The 14,907-nt window shown below is 40.4% G+C and overlaps 3 protein-coding genes across 5 annotated transcripts; 2 read left to right on the top strand and 1 right to left on the bottom strand.

Annotated features, from left to right (window-relative positions):
* The first annotated feature begins 1 nt into the window (after position 1).
* LOC148886512 (mitochondrial import receptor subunit TOM40B) lies at positions 2-4,438 on the top strand. Its single transcript, XM_089017243.1, has 10 exons — positions 2-128; positions 596-795; positions 912-979; positions 1,108-1,200; positions 1,286-1,387; positions 1,468-1,573; positions 2,497-2,619; positions 2,725-2,801; positions 2,867-2,969; positions 3,049-4,438. Exons 1-10 carry the CDS (start codon positions 4-6, stop codon positions 3,189-3,191), a joined length of 1,140 nt encoding a protein of 379 aa, XP_088873369.1. The 5' UTR covers positions 2-3; the 3' UTR covers positions 3,192-4,438.
* Positions 4,439-4,580: 142 nt separating this feature from the next.
* Positions 4,581-12,207, bottom strand: bicdl2 (BICD family like cargo adaptor 2). 3 transcript variants are annotated; one of them, XM_089017241.1, is made up of 10 exons: positions 12,061-12,207; positions 10,926-11,260; positions 9,353-9,568; positions 9,048-9,164; positions 7,296-7,442; positions 6,964-7,110; positions 6,683-6,757; positions 5,334-5,416; positions 5,130-5,244; positions 4,581-4,904 (listed from the first exon to the last, which is right to left on the bottom strand). In XM_089017241.1, the coding sequence occupies exons 2-10, from the start codon at positions 11,172-11,174 to the stop codon at positions 4,734-4,736; spliced, it is 1,320 nt and encodes a 439-aa protein (XP_088873367.1). In that variant the 5' UTR covers positions 11,175-11,260; positions 12,061-12,207; the 3' UTR covers positions 4,581-4,733. The 3 variants fall into 3 exon arrangements, with proteins under 3 accessions (XP_088873367.1, XP_088873366.1, XP_088873368.1); XM_089017240.1 differs by having other exon boundaries at positions 10,926-11,373; positions 12,061-12,172; XM_089017242.1 differs by lacking the exons at positions 6,964-7,110; positions 12,061-12,207 and having other exon boundaries at positions 10,926-12,036.
* Positions 12,208-12,926: 719 nt separating this feature from the next.
* mia (MIA SH3 domain containing) lies at positions 12,927-14,764 on the top strand. Its single transcript, XM_089017287.1, has 4 exons — positions 12,927-13,382; positions 13,447-13,580; positions 14,189-14,299; positions 14,372-14,764. Exons 1-4 carry the CDS (start codon positions 13,265-13,267, stop codon positions 14,393-14,395), a joined length of 387 nt encoding a protein of 128 aa, XP_088873413.1. The 5' UTR covers positions 12,927-13,264; the 3' UTR covers positions 14,396-14,764.
* The last annotated feature ends 143 nt before the right edge of the window (positions 14,765-14,907 follow it).

The following is a 14,907-nucleotide window of genomic DNA, read 5'->3' on the forward strand; positions in this document are numbered from 1 at the left end:
GACATGTTATGCAGTGACACAGAGAAGCTGGATCAGTGCCTACATTTTTTGTCTGAGCGACTCTTTATATTTACTCAACTTGACAGTTTCCCCAATGTATCGTGCCGGGGGTTTCCCAGGAATTTAAGGTATTTCAACCCGGTCTGAAGTTTTCATTTTAACAAAACCAAAATGTAGGCAGCATCCTTCGCATCCGGCTTATGCTAAGGTCATGTAAGCTAACGGTACGGATGCACTTTTCCAAATGATGCACATTGACATGACAACGTTTGAAACAATATCTACAAAAATAGCAATTTGCATTAATATGTACTGTTGATTATTTACACTGAACAAACTGTTCTCGTGCTTATTTGAACTGTTCCCATATATATTTACCAGTCACTACATTACGTGCACCTGCAAAATGTAGGCATAAAAACGCCTATTAGTATACAGTATAACACTGCAAAGGATCATATTCGATGAAGCTCTTATGCAAAGTATAATTTAATTATTGTTGTGTACGTAATGTGCGCGGTATGTGCAGATTTAATGCTTGTAAAAATAAATAAATAAAATAAGTGACAAAAAAAGTGTTATTCATTTCTTCCAGTCAGCATTGCAGCCCCATGGGCAGTGTTCTGGCTTTGTCTTCCGGTCCAGGCCAACAGAATTGGCCTTTTTCTACGGACCCCCCTCCTTCTCGCTGGGACGCACATCCTGCTCACTGGTATAGCCCGCCACGCTGGGAGAGGAGAGATGGACGACTACCTAACCCTGGCAGCTTTCACTCCCTGCACAGGAGTTGCAAAGGTTTTCCTGAAATTAGCTTTTATATGGTTTATCCTTTTAAACAGGACTTGTGCATTTACTGGCTAGTATTAGTTATCTGTGACTGTCCCTGAGCAATTTTCCTCTTTTCCTTTCAGATGTATTTCCTCAGCAGATTGAAGGTGTCAAGATGATTATCAATAAGACCGTGAGCAGCTTCTTCAAGGTGATGCTCACCACTTACATTATATAATACGCAGCCTCATTAGATTGAATTAGATTTTTTTCGGTGTAGCCTGTGGTGCCGAGTTAAAATGAAGATTTATATTACGGTAAATGCTTGTTTGTCATCAGGTCAGTCATACGCTCCACCTCAGCGCTGTCAGCCCTTCGTACTATCGATTCCACGTGGAGCACCTGCAGTCTGATGATTACAGCAAAGACAAAGTACAACACGAATCCCTGATGCGGTTGTGTGAACGTCGTCCTGGCACACATCCAAGTTACATATTGATCCTTTATCTACCTCCAGGATGCTCCAGCGTTAATTGGTGAAATGGATTCCTCAGGCAGTCTGAATGCTCATGCTTTGCTGCATCTCACTGAGCGCGTACGAGCCAGATCGGTTTTCCAGGTAAAAAAAGGCTTTGTTCTTTTTGTCTCTTCTTCTCAGCCATAAAACATTGAATGAGCCACACTTTCATTGTGTTTCAGACACAGCAGTCCCAGTTTGTGACGTGGCAATTTGAAACGGAGTACAGGGGGAGTGACTTCACCGCTGCTGTAACGGTAGCTAATCCAGACGTGCTTAGAGAATCGGGTGAGAAAAAATAGGTACATAGTTGTTTATTTTGACGTGCACAATGTATATGATCCTATGGAACAGAGCTGTCAGACACCATTGTTGTATGTACAGTAAACAATAATAATAATAATAATGCATTTCATTTATAAGTGCCCTTCAAAACTCTCATGGTCAATTTACAGTCAAGTTTTTCTGTGGGTGAGCAGCGGCAGCCACACGCGGCAGCCACACGCGGCAGCCACACGCGGCAGCGTTCACTCAACCCGGAAGTAACACAGATAGTAAGCAAGCTGGCTAACTAATAGAAGATAGCTATTATTATTATTATTATTATTATTATTATTGTTATTATTATTATTAATAATAATACATTGTATTTCTAATCACCTTTCAAAACTCTCTAGGACATAGCCAATAGCGAGCTAGCTAGATAGCTATATAGCTAATAAATAGATAACCAGCTAGCCAGCTAGATAGCTAATAGATAGCAAATAGCTTGATAGCTGGATAGAGAGCTAGCGAGATAGACAGCTGAATAAAATGATATTACGACTGCTACTACTACTACTACTAATAATAATAATAATGATGAGATGTAATGACTCGACTGTGACAGATCGAAGGTACTTTGTACTATTCGTCTATTTTTGCATTTCACATTATTGAGTGTAACAAAATGTGATTGTCATACTTTTGAATCGGAAATAAGATTGTCAATTGCATTTTAGACAGCAAGTATTTTGTCTCTCTCTCACTCTATCAATAGTACATTTTGACTACAAGAATGACTGTCTTTCATATCCTGATACGCAGATTTAATTGTGTCTTGTTATTGCACCAATGGCATTCTGTGGCCACCTCATACAAAGGGACAATTGTCTTTTTTTTGTCTTAAATTTTGATTCGACATTTCTATGTATGTCTTTTCTCCCATACAGTTATCCTAGTGGCACACTTTCTCCAGAGTGTTTCCTCTGGTCTGGTGTTAGGAGGTGAGCTGGTCTACCACAGAGGCAGAGCAGAAGAAGGTGGCATCCTCACACTAGCTGGGCAGTATTCAAGTGGGAATTCCTTGTGAATTAAGTAAATGTAGCCGTAATATTGAGTTAACATTTGATGGATCTCACAGCTTTTTTTTTCCTCCATCCTATTTTTATTCCCCCCAGGACCAAACTGGGTAGCAACACTGAATGCTGGTAAAGGAGGAGCTCATGCTAGCTACTATCATAGAGCCAACAAACAGGTGTTGAATCAAATATGACATAAAAATGGATGCAAGTAGTTTTTTTTACTATTTATACTCCCTAGATCCAAGTGGGAGTGGAATTTGAAGCCAGTACGAGGACTCAGGAGACCACAACCTCATTTGGGTACCAGATGGAACTACCAGAAGCCAACATGGTCTTTCGAGGTCTGCATTTTTCAATTGTGTTGGTTTTATTTTTCATATAATTGACATCTAAAGAATCTTTTGTGTCATTGTCTTGAAGGTATGATTAACAGTCGCTGCATCATTGGAGGCGTACTGGAGAAGCGCCTGAGCCCGCTCCCTGCCACCCTGATCATGGGTGCTTTTGTAAACCACCGAGGTGACAAGTTGCAAGTAGGTCTTGGTGTCAATGTGGGACAATAGCTGTTTTTTTTCTCCTTGCTGTGTGACGGCTGACATTGACAACTGACATGTCCAAAAAAAGAAAGCTGTCTCCATAGCTCCATCCTGAACCAATCCCCAAAGGTGAGTCAGTTAAAATTTAGTCCCTGAAGAGTTCCTGAAATTTTGCAATCTACCTCTGAAACAAAGGGGGATTCCTAATTTATTTGTTTGCCGTCCTATGAATCAGAAATGATGAGTTGGACTTTTTCAGAGGCAAAATGGGGGTCTTTATGAACGGCCATTTTGTTACAGAAGACTATCAATGTAAAAAAAATGTTATTTTCATATTTTCACTGGAATGTATGCGACTTTTCTGCATGGTTGACCAAACATATTGCAAATTTCATTGTAAAACTTGCGAATCGCACACCAGTTTTGAATTGGCACTTAAACCATGTCAGAATTTCCCATACAGTACCGTATTTTACAGTGTATAAGGCGCACTGGAGTACAAGGCGCACTCTCAATGACTGGTGTATTTTCAATCTTTTTCCATATACCGTACAGTATAATGTACACCGGACTATAAGGCACACCTTCAATGAATGAAAAAAGCTTTCCAAATACAATATAATGAATATATACAAGTTTTATATATAATATAAGGTGCACCACATAAGGCGCTACAGTAGAGGCTGGGATTACGCACTACTTCTTCTAACGGGAAAAATGGAGTCCGCGGCTGCTAACTGTAGTTACGAGACCTGTTGTGGCCCAATATTACTTAATATACAAGGCACATCGGCTTATAAATCGCAAGTTCATCTTTTGAAAAAAATCAAGGCTTGTGGGTGCGCCTTATACACCGGAAAATACGGTAAATGAATTTGAAAAGTACAGTTTGATTTGGACAGATGGACCCAAAAACAGTATGTGTGTTATGTCGAGTGTTTGTCTGCAAAAGGTGCTGCTACATAAAAAACCCAAGAGGACCAAGTTCCAACTGTATGGAAGGTATGCACTAAACTGTCCTGTATCATGCAACATGCACGATCGCACGTACCGGTCATATATTCATTGTATTACTGTATTTATGTTATTTAACAAGGGCACATGAAGGGAGTGTATTTTTGGGGGGGTCTTAATTTATTAAACAATGTTATTTATATCATATATCACTGTGGTTGTTTTTTTTTTCTTACTTATGCCGTGCCCATAACATTAGGTACACCTTTTTTTGTTGCACCTTAATTTATAAAAGAGGCTCAAACTACACAAATAAGGATCAGGCGTTCAAAATTCTCAAAATGTGTGCACAGAGTTGACTTTGCAGAAACTTTTTTTTAGTCGCAATTAAAGTATGAAGATTTAGATGTTTGAATTTTGTTATCAAAAGGCTTTGAGGCAAAAATCCCAAAATACATCAAATCTTAAATCACATTTTAATACAAAGCAACAAAAGTATTACTCTACTGTACATTCATAAATACAACTATATACACACACAATTGCTTGTTATGTTACAAAATATTTGGTTTAATGCTGGGTCACTTGAAAATAAATTTTCTTCTTCCTGATGTTTTATTTGTCTTTAAAAAGAGATGAGAAGAATCCTTTTCCCGCTTCGCCTTTTAATTTCAAAGACTTGCTTCTTTGGAGTCCTCCTATGCTACCGCGTTCTCGCTCAACTTCTTTTAGTCTGTCTTCCTCCTTCTGGAGCACTTGCTGATTAATTACCAAGCGCATATCCTCCTGCCAGACAGGTTGGGGGAAAAGGAAATACATCTTTGACTTGACATTTCATTACATCGACACTTAAATGAGATTCAATACGAAATTTGTATGACGCAGAGAGAAGATAGATAATCACGTTTAGCTTGATTGGCTCTGTCTCTATTTCCGAGGTATCATTTTAACCTACATCTATGCACAGTACTGTACTCATAAAAGAGTCAATTTCCAGTCTTTTTCACATACCTGCCAAGCATCCAGCTCTTGGGACAGCGCCACCTTGTGTCGAATGGTGTTGAGGAGCTGTTGGGTCAGTAAGTCTTTCTCCTGTCGAACTGTGACCAACTCGCTTTCTAACGAACTGGACATTGGGTAAGTTAATTAGCATATTTAGGAACATACCCGATTACATATATGTATTATATTTTTTTGGGGGCGGGGTATCTTTACCTATACTTTGGCGCATCTGGACTTCCTCGAAATGGCTTTATTTCTTCCCTGAGTGATTCCAGTTCTTCTCGTTGGGATTCCAACTGAGAAGTCGGAAAAATCAGTCATGTGAGATACTGTCAAAAAAATCTCATGTGTAACAGTTTAAAACTGATCCTCTCACGAAAAAGGTCCTAATCTAATCCACACCGCTGGTTCATTTGCTTACATGAGCCAGACACAGATCCATTGTAACAGTCGCACAAGTGCCCATTTGCATACTGCACAGCACTTTTTGTATGTTCGAGTATGATACGTGAAATATACTTTTTTTTTTTTTTTTAATCAATAACGTTATATCCAGTGGTGGGCCATGCATTTAATCACTAGGCCTTCAGTAGTGCTATGTCTGAATCAGTCCAGACTGAAAAAAGTGTGGTGTGATTTACCCCAAGTCCACTAGAATGTACCATTAGCTAGGAAATAACTGACCGACCTTTCTTAATGTCCATTTTTTTCTCTAAAAATGGCTTTAGCCGTAAATCCCAAATCAATTTATTCTCTTTTGGCGATTGTGGGATGACAAAACTGCTATTAAATCAACACAATATATTTGCTTATGCAGCTCGCTACCGATACAGCGTGACTAGCCAATCATAATTTGTGAAAACTCTGACGTTGCCCAGCGCCTTCTAGAAGGCATTGGTACCCCTTTTAGGTTGCCAACTCGAAATCTGGTTGGTTAGAGCAACAGTTTTATCGACACATTTCATTACGACAGGGCCTGCAGAACTGATTGTGAAAGCCTCCAGGTAGGTTTCTGACCCTGGTAACAAATGATGGCTGAAATGTGATTGGTTAAATGCTTAAATACGTAACCACATCTGGAAGCATCGCAACAGGGGGAAGGAAGCTGAAAGGCAATTTAGAATTATTTAATAAGAATTCATGGAGGCAATCTAATTAACATTAGTCCATGATTCTGATATTTTTAGGCCAGCAGAGTAGGCTTTGCTGGCCTTGACGTTCCGCCACTGGGTATATCTAGTCGTGAAGTGTTGAATGATTTCATGCAAGCTGCCTAAAGTGAGACCTAAGTGAACTGCTTCCCAGCCAGTGACCAATTTACTGTTAGATCTCCAGAGGTTTATATGAAGTACAAGATTATATCAAGTAAGATTTTGTTGGACTGATTAAGTAAAATGAGATACTTTCCGGCGTGAGTCTCAAGTCGGGGTGCTTTCAAATCAACGGGTCGTAATTAACTGTCAACCCGCAGTCCTGGGTGGACTCTGCTTTTGAGTTAGAACAAGTGAGCTTTTATGTTTTGTTGTGTTTGTAGATGCTGATGATACAACGTTACTACAAACCTCTTCTTTCAGTGCCGCTATCTCATCATCTCTCGCTTGCAGTGCCGCAGAGTGGGCCAAGAGGGCATCTTTGGCCTGTGCATTGGAGTCAGTGGGGATGGACATATTAGACACAATAGATTTCATAGATGAGCCACGTGATTGGAAATTCAGGTAATCATTAGTTAACGCTTTCTAAAATCAACCAAAGCTAAAAGTTTAGAGGTTAGTACGCACAAAAATTAGCAGTGATGCCCCCGTGTGTGTGTGTGTGTGTATATGCGTGAGTGTTCTGTATGTACCTGAGATTGCTGAATTTCACTAAGCAGCGACAAAGGTCGTGTGTGTGTAATGTCCAGGATGCTCTCTTCTCCCAGGTTCAGGGTATTTTGTTGCAGAGAGCGATTCACGGTACGCAACTCAAACACCACCCCTTGCTCCTGCTCTAGCTACACAAACACACACACATACGCACCTGGTGAGTGAGGAATGGACGCCATGCCATGGTCTCAGGCTAACCATCAGCGACTTTTATGGGTTAGTGGTTTGCTGTTAGTTGGGGGGTAGGGGTGATTGATTTCCTGTTCGCGTCATCATGATAAAGACCACCCAGTCACAGTCACGGCTCCTTTACCTCTCCTTCCTTGTCCTTTAGCTGCACCTGAAGCTCCGTCACTCTGTCCCTCAGGTCGTTCCGCTCGGAGCGTAGCTTGTCACTGTCTTCCTGGGAGGCCTTCAACTGGGCTTCCATGTGACACAGGCGACCCTTCAAAATTCGACTCTGTCGGGAAAGGCCAGAAAGGGCAAAGGTTCGATGCGGAGGTCATTTCCAGGATGGGCTTCCATTTCCCTAATTGCCACTACCGGAGGAGGTTTGTCTTTTGTTTGTGAATGGTAGGACTGTTTTCATTTTCTCTTAACTCATTCACTGCCAGACATGTGCAAAAATGTGTCCACTCTAGTGCCAGGGTTTTTGTCATTGTCACTTGAATTCCACGACCTACATAATATTGAGTTTTATGACTACATAAACATTCAGTACAGCATTAGAAACCTAAGGCTCTCTTCTTTCATCAGGAAAGAAAGAGGTAATTCCTAAATTATATTGGTCTGGAGTTATATAAGCTTGAAATGAGGGTGGCTGTCCAAAATACAATGCAATACATACATATTGGTTTATATAGCGATTTAACAACAGCTGAAGCTGGAAAAAAGCATTAACATGGGAAAAAAGGGAAATTCTGCGCCACTTGTGGAAAAAAAACCCAAACATTGCATGAGGTCTGGCCCGCGCTTTATCGGCACCCAAGCATGAAAAAAAACAACAACAAAACCTGAACAAATTCGGGAATGGCGCTCTATGTCATATTTTCTTTTCCCGAATAAATTTGTCAATGGCAGTGAGTTCATACCCCCCCCCCCCCCAAAAAAAAAAAATGTTTAGAAACAAACTCGTATCGATATACCTCAATGAGTTTTTGTTAAGTGTCCTTAAATTAAAAAAAAGTGAGCCATAAATATTTTAATTATGCAGCAAGATGCTTTTTTTAATAATTCTACTATATAACAAGACCGGTTATTTTGTTCTTCTAACGTATTCCCCCAAATTTCTTGTTTGTGAGCAGGATAAAAAAGGGCTTATGCCCTTCTTCTTGTGTTACATAATTTATTGTATTTCCCGTGTATAATAATAATAATAATAATAATAATAATACATTTCATTTTTAAACGCCTTTCAAAACTCTCAAGGACACTTTACAGTCACAGGATATTTTTTTTGCGGGTGACCATAAGGCGCACCGGAGTTTGAGGCACACCCCAATGGATGGTGTATTTTCAAATGTTTTCCATATACCTGTATAAGGCGCACCGGAGTATAAGGTGCACCTTTAATGAATGAAAAAAAAGTTTTCCAAATATAATATATAAATATATCAAAGTTTTCCAAATATAAGGCGCACCCACGTTATAAGGCGCTACAGTAGAGGCTGGCGTTACACAAAACTTGGAGTTGGTTGCGAGACCTGTTGTGGCTCAATATTACTCCACATATAAGGCGCACCTGCATATTAGGCGCAGGGTCATCTTTTGAAGAAAAGCTAGGCTTTTGGGTGCTCCTTATACAACAGAAAATACGGTAATCTTTTCTTGTCAACTCACTCAAACTTTAAGTGAATTAATTTCTCACTAAAAACTTTCATTGTTAACTAAAACACACATCCTCTAAATTGCTGTTTTGAAACACAAGTTTCAAACAGCGTTAGTTTCATTTCTGCAGACTAATTGCAGGATAGTATCAAGGCACACCTCTACAGTACCGGTAAATGTATCCTTATTATTTCCTTTTCGTGCTTGTAGACAATTAGCTCCAGGGTGATATTTATACCTCAGCTAGTGTATTTTCCAATTGTGTGGAACTGATATTCCGGCTGAAAGACGACTCGTCCATCTCCTCTCTCAGGGTACGAATTTCCGTTCTCAAGGAATGTTCCAGCGTCACAGCCTAGTGAGGTGGCAGAGGGGAAAAGTTGACAGACAGTTGAAAAAATTCAACTCCCAGAACCAGTTTGCCTGCATTGCTTTCACAGAGTGTTTCATGGCACTAAGTTTAGCACACAACTGCATCATCAAAACGCTCATCGAGATTTCAGGATTGAAACCTGCTGGATGGGTGATGACGTCAAAATGTACCTCTGACAGCTGCTCCACCAAGCGCTGGTTATGGTTAGATAACTGAGTCAGTTGCTCGCTCTCGTCCCTGCGCCGTCCCCGCCCCTGGATATGATGGCGATCCAGTTCGGATCGCAAGGCGGCTAAATCGCCGTTCAGTTCAGCCTCCTTCTGTCCGGATGCCAGTTCATTCATTTCCAGCCTTCGTTGCAGAACATGCTTCTGCTGCTGTAACATCTGTGACGTTTAACATAACATTAGGGGACAGGAAGTGTCAAGATGTTGTCACTTGTTCATTCAATCATTCAGTTTTCTGATCCGATTATTCCCACGAAAGTCGCAGATGGTTGCAAGAGCCTATCCCAGCTGTCTACGGGCAGCCAGCCAATCACAGGAAATTTAGTTATACTGTAATTCGATGTATAAAATACAGTGCTTGATAAATTCATCATACTATCACTTCCCATTATATGTGGCATAGCTAAACTATATGAATAGCAAATACAAAAAAAAAATATATATATATAATTGCATGAAATAAATGGCACTATAAACAAAACAATTAACAGTAAATTTGTATTTTATTATTAACTCTTTCACTGCCATTCACAAATTTATTCAAGAATTGAAAATACTGCATGACTTAGAGCGCCATTCTCAAATTTTTTTAGGGTTTTGTTTTTTTCTTGCTTGAGTGCCGATAAAGCGCTGGCCAGACCTCTGGCAATGTTTTCCTTTCCACAAGGGGGCCACATTTCTCTTTTGTTCATGTTAGCGCTTTGTTACAGCTTCAACTATTGTTAAAGCGCTATATAAGACCAATATGTATGTATTAAATTGTATTTTGTACAGCCACCCTCATTTCAAGCTCAGATAACTCCAGATCCATATAACTTGGGAATTAACTATTTTTTCTAATGAAAAGAAAGAGCGACGATGGTTTCTTACGCTGTATTAAATGTTTATGTCATCCTAACACTCAATATTCTGCGTGTTCTGGAATTTGAGTGACAATGACAAAAACCCTGGCACTGGAGTGGACACATTTTTGCACATCTGGCAGTGAATGAGTTAAAACAGCCAGGTTTCATTTTCAACATCATAGAGACTATATGATACATCCAATTGCATTAGGTCCACTTAAACAATGTAATAAGAACTACAGCACTGCAACAGCTGTGTAAAGAAATATTTAATATTCACTTTTGATTGAAAATGCCAGAGGAATATTTATTTTTGTTGCGAATTAGAGCTCTTATTGCCGGGTCCTTTCAAAATAAATTAGATGCATTTATAAAGTTAAAAAGAAAGATGAAATTATTATTATTATTATTATTATTATTATTATTATTATTATTATTGTTGTTGTTGTTATTATTAGTATTATTTTACTGTGTAGTGCCGTTGAAAGTTCTGAAAGGGGCTTATAAATGAAATGTATTCCAATGACTGTAAAGTGTCCTTGAGAGTTTTGAAAGGCGCTTAGAAATTAAATGTATTATTATTATTATTATTATTTATTTTAAATGGACCCTGTTTTAATGTTTTGACGCCATGGTGTGTATTAAAATTATGTGATGTCCAGTACTCTTACCTCCACTTCCTTCTCCTTCTGTTCCAAAGCAGCGGCCAGTTCCTCATTCTTTTCCAACAAAGCCTGTCCTAGCTCAGCTGCCAGAATAAGATCCGTCTCGATGCCGCCGCCGACGCTGTCGATGTTCCCCCGATCCGGCGTGGAGGTCGGCAGGGCAAAGGAAAGCGATATGGAGGAAGAAGACGAGAGCGGGAAAAAGGAATCCTCCAAACTGGGGGAAGGGAGACTGTTCTTCCTTGGGCCGAACATGGTCTTAGGGTTGCAGGAATCAATTGGAGAACAACATCACGAGTCTGACAGGACGGCGCGCAAACCGGATGAGAAGGCGGACTTCTCTGGAAAGAGTTGTTCGGAATGCAAATTAATCCCAGTGTTTTGTTCTTCACTTTGCCTCAGATGGTCCTGATGCTGCTGTCATTCACCTTTCCGACCCGTGAATCCAATCCAACTGTAAATAAAGGTCAGAATGATGATGAGGGTTCCCTCTGGCTGTCTCGTAATCTAACCTCACACACTCTTTTGTCTGACAGCTTCTTTTGTGATGTTCTGACCGAAATGCCTAATCCACTGGAGTCATTGTTTGGATCCGCTCCACTAAATTCCATGTTTAATATCCTCGACTATTTCTTTCTAACTTGTCACTCAAAAATCAACAAAAGTTCCACAAAATATCCCTTCAATCCATTCTTGCTCATCTGATTGAGCAGTCTTCATGACACTGCCTTTCGAAAGTGTACTTTTTTCTAAAAACAAACGAAAAATCAACATTCCTCGGCTGCAACTTTAAGTGCACTCTCATGAGATCCCACTTGAGAGCTCTTGTACTGTACATCTGAAGGTTTTCAAACACCAAGCAACCACTGTATTCAAATTCACCCCCTCAATGCAGCACATCTGGATACCAAACTGAACAAACGGCTCCTTCAAAGCTTATCTTTGAAAGGGCTGTATTGTTACTACCTGCCTTCAGTTTTGATCACACGCCAGACATTTCGTCCTATTTCTCATGGCATTCTTCCTCGGATTGAAACCATAAACACATCATATGCGTTTAATATGTATATAAAACAACTATAAATGTCTTTTATTTCAACATAGAAATCAAGAAGAACAAATTAAAAAAAATCCGCTTTACCTGAGCGTCCCCACAGGTTTCTCACGTCAAAGACCAATAGTCTTCCTGTTTGGTGAGTGTGTGTGTGTGTGTGTGTTTGCTCAGGAGAGGCTCAGCTGGTTCCCTTGGCAGTGCAGTATGTAAATACAGGTAGAGGCTCCACCCCTTTGGGATTTTGCTCTGATAGACAGAGAGAGTCAGAGAGTGTGTGTGAGAGAGAATGCGTCAGTGTGTGTGAGAGAGTATGTGAGTGTGCAGAGAGGGAGAGAGAGAGAGAGAGAGAAAGAGAGAGAGAGAGAGAGAGAGAGAGAGAGTTTGAGTGTGTGAGAGAGAGAGCTTGAGTGTGTGAGGGAGAGAGTGCGTGAGTGTGAGGGAGAGGGTGTGTAGTGTGAGAGAGAGGGAGTGCGTGAGTGTGAGAGTGTGAGCGATAGAGTGTGAGAGTGCAAGAGTATGAGAGAGAGTGTTAGCAAGAGTGTGAGAGAGAGTGTGTGAGAGAGTGTAAGAGAGAGAGAGTGCAAGAGTGTAAGAGAGATGGTGTGAGTAAGAGTGTATGAGAGTGTGAGAAAGTGAGAGAGAGTGCAAGAGAGAGAGTCAATGAGAGAGAGTGCAAGGGAGAGACTGAGAGAGAGTGCGAGAGAGAGTGTGAGAGTGTGTGTGAGAGAGAGAGAGAGAGAGAGAGAGAGAGAGAGAGAGAGAGAGAGAGAGAGAGAGAGAGAGAGAGAGAGAGAGAGAGAGAGAGAGAGAGAGAGAGAGAGAGAGAGAGAGAGAGAGAGAGAGAGTGAGAGAGAGGGAGAGAGTGCATGAGAGAGCGCAAGAGAGGGAGTGTGAGAGAGTGCAAGATAGAGTGAGAGAGAGATGCTGTGACAAAAAGAAGAGAAAGGGCAAAAAGCCTTCTGACATCGAGCGGTTGAATCAGGACAGAGAAAAAAAACATGTCATGGCCTCTCACACTAGTGTGAGTGCATTAGGCCAACATGGCATGAAAAAAAGAAAAGCCCAAAGAAACAAGCATGAGTTTGTCAAAATCCGCACAACCCCTTCATCCACAACACCCCACCTTCCCACCCACCATCTTGTTTACTTACTCGAAAGCTTTCAAAAGGACTTCTGTGTGCAAGTCGTAAGCACCTGGTGGGCGGGAGGGAAAATAAGGTGAAATAGTGAGCACCATTGCAGCATCTCCCACAAAAGGATAAACAAGTCAAGCAGAGTGGATGCAGCAGCCATGTTTTGCAAATTATTGCTTATGATCTTTCTTTGGGTTCTGTTACCAAACTCAGACGCCGGAAGACAGATGCCAAAACTTTCCGCTCGCAAACGCTGTGCTGACTCGGATTGTAGCTGTAAGTGCACACGCCTTTTATAAGAGTTTTTTTGTGTGAATGAATTTGTATTATTTCTACACAGATGCTATCCTGATCGCTCGTGCCGTGCAGGATTATTATCCCGCGGACTGCAGGTTCATCTCCATCAGACAGGGGCAGCTTGTTTACGTCTACGCCATGCTACAGGACACTGGCAACCTCTTCTGGGCAGGCAGTGTGAGTTCAACAACAACAAAAAAGTGCAAGATTACACAGTGTCATGGTTTGCATGGTGGTGATGGTGGTGGATCCCAAAAAAAAGCAGGCAGCAGGGTCTAATTGACAAAATGTATTAAATAAAATCAGCAGGAACAAAATCTGACAGGGTGAAGCAAACACATACAATGACCCGACAACGAATGGTCGTGCCGGGAGTCCTTTTAACTGCCACTGATTGGAATGACCAACACCTGTGCTGTGTGTATGCTGCAGCATCCCCCCGCGACCCCAATGAGGATTAATCACGGTCTGGAAAATTGATGGATGGATCACCGGACGTATAATAATAATAATAATAATAATAATAATAATAATAATAATAATAATAATAATAATAATAATAATAATAATAATAAAGCAACATTGTTAACTCATATACAAAAAAAATAAAAACAAGAAATAAAAAAAAGGTTTTCAAAAAGTAATACACTACATAAAAATCTTTTATTCAGGTATATATTCCAAATACTTTTGTCCACATGCATTTTTTTGATCACCATCACATAAATGATGACCCGTGAAAATTAACCCCTTCATAAAAATATCTTCCCTTACACATTCTTCAGGTTCAGGATTCTTATTATGGAGGACAAGAAGCTCGTATCGGTCACTTTCCCAGCACCGTGGTGGAAGAGGTTCAAGCTCTGGAGCCGGCCAATACAGAAGTCAAGACGACGGTAGGTGAATACGCACCAGGACGCAAAGTACGTTCGTGGTGCTCCTCATGTTTTTGCAATTTTGTTTTTCAGAAATGGGACTTTTACTGTAACTGAAATGGGATCCATCAGAGAGGTGATCAACTGGCTCTCCAGTTATCGTGCATTATAAGGTTATACAGTACATTATAAGGTACAGCTACAATTTTTTGATGTTGTTGGAGAAGCTTAACTGCATTACTTTGAGCTTTCTCTCATATTGTTATTTAGTTTAGAGAGGAGAAAATATATTGGGAAACTTTTTTGAGTGTAATGGGGTGAAACTGTATAAGATGATGGTTACTTTTACCCTTGAGCACTTTATAACATATTATTCAACTTTATTCTGAATTAGCATCTCATGCAAAAAAAAAGTATTGGTGGTTAAAGTTTCAATGTCTGCAAACAATGCATCGGCGGGTATTGTTTTTGAATGAAAAAGAATAAATATCACTTTGTAAAATCTGCTGTAGTTTGCGTCTGTATTTTTTGCGCTTCTGACTTTTATGGCTGTGGAGGACACTGATTCGCTGTGGCGACCCCTGAAGGGAAAAGCCGAAAGGAAAAGAAGATAAGAGCATTGTCATGAA

The sequence above is a fragment of the Hippocampus bargibanti genome, linkage group LG16 (assembly GCF_051943395.1).
Source record: "Hippocampus bargibanti isolate YZ-2025 linkage group LG16, ASM5194339v1, whole genome shotgun sequence".
In the NCBI taxonomy this organism is placed as follows: domain Eukaryota; kingdom Metazoa; phylum Chordata; class Actinopteri; order Syngnathiformes; family Syngnathidae; genus Hippocampus; species Hippocampus bargibanti.

Excerpts from the sequence above, each read along its gene's own strand:
- LOC148886512 (XM_089017243.1), top strand. The coding sequence starts at position 4 with ATGTTATGCAGTGACACAGAGAAGCTGGATCAGTGCCTACATTTTTTG. Across the intron at positions 796-911 it reads CCTGCACAGGAGTTGCAAAG|ATGTATTTCCTCAGCAGATT; the intron begins GTTTTCCTGAAA and ends TTTTCCTTTCAG. Across the intron at positions 1,388-1,467 it reads GAGCCAGATCGGTTTTCCAG|ACACAGCAGTCCCAGTTTGT; the intron begins GTAAAAAAAGGC and ends ATTGTGTTTCAG.
- bicdl2 (XM_089017241.1), bottom strand. The coding sequence starts at position 11,174 with ATGTTCGGCCCAAGGAAGAACAGTCTCCCTTCCCCCAGTTTGGAGGAT. Across the intron at positions 9,569-10,925 it reads AGAAGGAGAAGGAAGTGGAG|ATGTTACAGCAGCAGAAGCA; the intron begins GTAAGAGTACTG and ends TAAACGTCACAG. Across the intron at positions 4,905-5,129 it reads AAGAGCTGGATGCTTGGCAG|GAGGATATGCGCTTGGTAAT; the intron begins GTATGTGAAAAA and ends CCTGTCTGGCAG.
- mia (XM_089017287.1), top strand. The coding sequence starts at position 13,265 with ATGTTTTGCAAATTATTGCTTATGATCTTTCTTTGGGTTCTGTTACCA. Across the intron at positions 13,383-13,446 it reads TGCTGACTCGGATTGTAGCT|ATGCTATCCTGATCGCTCGT; the intron begins GTAAGTGCACAC and ends ATTTCTACACAG. Across the intron at positions 13,581-14,188 it reads ACCTCTTCTGGGCAGGCAGT|GTTCAGGATTCTTATTATGG; the intron begins GTGAGTTCAACA and ends CACATTCTTCAG.